Below are 3671 nucleotides of genomic sequence, written 5' to 3' on the forward strand. Positions count from 1 at the left end.
CCTTTTTAATGAATTTAGGTGAATCTTTTTGGTGGTCATAGATACTGTTGTTATGCATGTCAAGCTAGAAAATTAGCACGACCTTGATTTGCCTTAATTAATTAAATAATATTTTTCTTGTGAAATGAAAGACATGTTGCTAGATGGACTATAGTTAATACTTAATATACATTTGTCAAGGAAGGAGTGACTTTTTTTTTGATTGGTAAGAGTATCTACAATAAAAAAAAATTTGTTCTTAAATCAGTTTCACATGTACTTGTCATTCTTTTCTAATTTTTTAATGATGGTACTAAATAAACTACTCTAATCCTCCAACCTACTACCTCTTAAAAATTTACATGACCATTTCCACTAATAACTCTATCATCTATATTTATTAATTTTTTTTTGCCAATAATAACTCTATCATCTATCAATAATTATATATTATTATATTTTAATATTAAAAATGTGTGCAATCCACAAAGAGCAATAATGTTTATTTAGGCTTTGTTTGCGAGTTTGGAGGGGAAGGAAAGGAAAGACTTTGAGGGGTGCAAAATATGAAGAAAAATAGAGAAACCTTACAAATTTTTTAAAAGAGTAGTTTTTTAGAGAATGGTAAATTAATGCATATGATTACTTTATTTTTAATTTTAAAAATATTATAACAACATAAATTAAATTTGAAGAATTCTTATTAACCCTCCAAAACCCTCCTCCAATACAATTTTTTAATTCCTCCAAATGAGGAGGGTTTTGTATTATGAAGAAAAGTTAACCCCCAAAGCCCTCCTCTCCCATTTTCTTCTATTTCTTCCACTTGCTCATTCTTTTTTTCCTAAGCCTTCCCCTCCCTTCCCCTCCAAACTCTTAAACAAAGCCTTAAGATATTGTTCTCTTGGGTTCTGATCAATAGGTGCGACCTTACAACTCTTATTTTCTCCACAACATCTGCTAAAGCTTTTGAAGTTAAATCACCCCATTGTGGATGGTAATACACATGCTTGAGTAAGAACTTGAGTAAGAACATCAAACAAAATATGCATCAAGAACATCAAAATAAATTATGCTACTCCATCACGTCGGTTACATATTGTTTGACGCCACAAACTCTAGAACATTTAAAAACCACTAGAGATTTGCATTATATTTTTTTTTGTTGTGAGATGCATTATAATGTGCAATGAAGAAACAAACAATGAATAGTAGTACATCATAAGAGAAACAAATCTCCTGAGCAATTCTTGGGAAGTAGGAGAATAGACTTAATTCGGTCGTCACGATTTTGATTATATACAATGAGTGTCCATTTCCACTTCTTATACTAGTACCGCTAATAGCTCAAATTTGAATATACCTTTTCATAATAACATGAAATCTAGCATGGAAGTATCAGAAGAGAGCTCTTTACAGATAGAAGATTCTTTACATTTTAACAATTTCACCAGGGAACATATAGAACTAATCTATATTGCTTCAAAAGGAATTTAGTCTCAATAGACATGAGACTGTACTGTACTCAAGCATCAATATGCTTAGAAATTGTGAATGAAAACATGCGCCATGTCCTCTACTAAAAATTACCAACTTACTAAAATGATTTAGGTCTATAGTCTATACTGTAGACAAACTAAGTTCCATATAAATCTCTGACATTACGATCAATAACAACACATGCCATGTCGTATGTCACCCACTACAAAAAAAAAAAAAAAAAAAAGAAGCTATATAATCGCTATCCAAGCTTATGGACTCTGGTATATATCAGTAGGGAGGGAAATCCTTATGCAACAAATCGGTATGTAACATATCTTCCTGCAGTCTCACTTGGCCGGATTATCTTGACAACTTGTCCACGCTTCATGCCATAATATCTTGCAACAGGATCCCTCACCTGGATTCTAGGCAGCTGAGATACAGACCATAAATATTAGATATAGTGAACCATGTCAGCGTCGGTACAATTTTGTGGTAGAATGATACAATTGCAAATACGAGATAATATGCAAACAAGAAAAGTACATCCATTAGACAAAGATTAAAGCAGTAAACAATAAAACCAGTAGAACTATCCAATGTAAATAGATTCAAAAGCTCTCAGGACAAGCGAACGACAAGGGTGACAATCTGACAAACTTTCGCTATAGGAATAAACAATGAAGAAGTTTTATTTGCATGAAATACAATGGATGCTAATTTTACTTTTCATGCATGCTTAATTACATCCAAATCTAAATTAGAAACAGGAACTAGATTGTACATCATCATGGAAAGAAGAAAGGTTAAAAATCAGAGATGAAGCACATGTGTGTGTGCAGAAATTTTTCAAATGCCTAGGTGAAATACTATTATATAACTTTACTCATTCGATTAGTTACATTCTAAATAACACAAAATTTCCACAATTCCTTTTTATAACTGACCTGAGTTTCTTTAACAGTGTATCTCTCAAGTACGGTTTTCTTCTCATTGTCAGTCAGCAGCTGATGTTCTGGCACAAGCTTGTGATATCTTACATTAACCAGCAATTCAGCCTCCTGCAAGCACGCATACACTAACAACAGTTACCTCAACCATAAACAACCACCACAGAATTTGATTGATTGATCGATTGATGAATTACCTGAAAAACTTCCAAATGAAATTTGGAGTCGAACTGAGAGATACTGTTCCATGCCATGTTAGTAAGGCTGGTCTGGCAAACGATGATGGCCCTGTAGACATTCTCCGAGTTCATGCGTTTGGTGTAAGTCCTGAAGGTGTGGACGCCAACCTTCTCATCCTCCGGGAAGAAGACATAAATCTGGTCAGAGGGATTGTCCTTTTTCGCCTTGTTGATGACAAGGTCTTCTCTATTCATGTGCTCCCCATATTTCTCCTTGAACTCTTCTTTCGACATGTTAACCTCAAAATCTCCTACGAGGTAATTCCTATCCCTAAGCATCTCCATCACCGTCTTCCGGATCCTATACAGCTTCGATATTTCATCCTCCGAAAACACATGAAAAACTTCCAAATGAAATTTGGAGGCGATTTCAGAGAAGTCCCGTGCCGCTTTAGTAAGGCTGGTCTGGCAAACGACGATGGCTCTGTAGACATTGTCGGAGGACATACGATTGGTGTAAGTCCTTAAGGTGTGGACGTCAACCTTATCATTCTCAGGAAAGAACACATAAATCTGGTCAGAGGGATTGTCTTTTTTGGCTTTCTTGATGACAAGGTCTTCTCTCTTCAAGTTCTCACCATATGTCTCCTTGAACTCTTGTTTTGACATACAAACCTCGAAATCTCCTACGAGGTAATTCCTGTCGCGAAGCATCTCCATCACCTTCTTCCGGATCCTATACAGCTTTGATATTTCATCCTCCGAAAACACCATTGTGGAGTCGCTCTTCCAAGTCCCTCTAATAGAAAACAGTACCCAAGTATAAATAGAGGCAAAACAAACAAATTAATCATAACTGTTATGCAAATAATAACAGTGTAAATTTTGTTTAGACAATTATTGAATCAAATCAAATCACATTATAATCATAATCTCTTACAATAAGTATAGAAACCCTAATCTAGTGTTTGATTTTTTCAGTGTTTATTTCAATGCATAATTTCTATATTAATCTTCTTAACTAGTGCCTAACATTTTCCATTAATTTTTAACCATATACATCAACTTTTTAACCATCATT

At 34.4% G+C, this 3671-nt stretch overlaps 1 protein-coding gene across 2 annotated transcripts; it reads right to left on the minus strand.

The window, feature by feature from the left end:
• Nucleotides 1-1435: 1435 nt before the first annotated feature.
• Nucleotides 1436-3384, minus strand: LOC11426241 (DNA-directed RNA polymerases II and IV subunit 5A). 2 transcript variants are annotated; one of them, XM_039834035.1, is made up of 4 exons: nucleotides 3350-3384; nucleotides 2609-2974; nucleotides 2409-2522; nucleotides 1462-1894 (listed from the first exon to the last, which is right to left on the minus strand). In XM_039834035.1, the coding sequence occupies exons 1-4, from the start codon at nucleotides 3362-3364 to the stop codon at nucleotides 1769-1771; spliced, it is 621 nt and encodes a 206-aa protein (XP_039689969.1). In that variant the 5' UTR covers nucleotides 3365-3384; the 3' UTR covers nucleotides 1462-1768. The 2 variants fall into 2 exon arrangements, with proteins under 2 accessions (XP_003611642.2, XP_039689969.1); XM_003611594.3 differs by lacking the exon at nucleotides 3350-3384 and having other exon boundaries at nucleotides 1436-1894; nucleotides 2609-3341.
• Nucleotides 3385-3671: the final 287 nt, after the last annotated feature.

Source organism: Medicago truncatula, chromosome 5 (assembly GCF_003473485.1).
Source record: "Medicago truncatula cultivar Jemalong A17 chromosome 5, MtrunA17r5.0-ANR, whole genome shotgun sequence".
NCBI classification, from domain to species: domain Eukaryota; kingdom Viridiplantae; phylum Streptophyta; class Magnoliopsida; order Fabales; family Fabaceae; genus Medicago; species Medicago truncatula.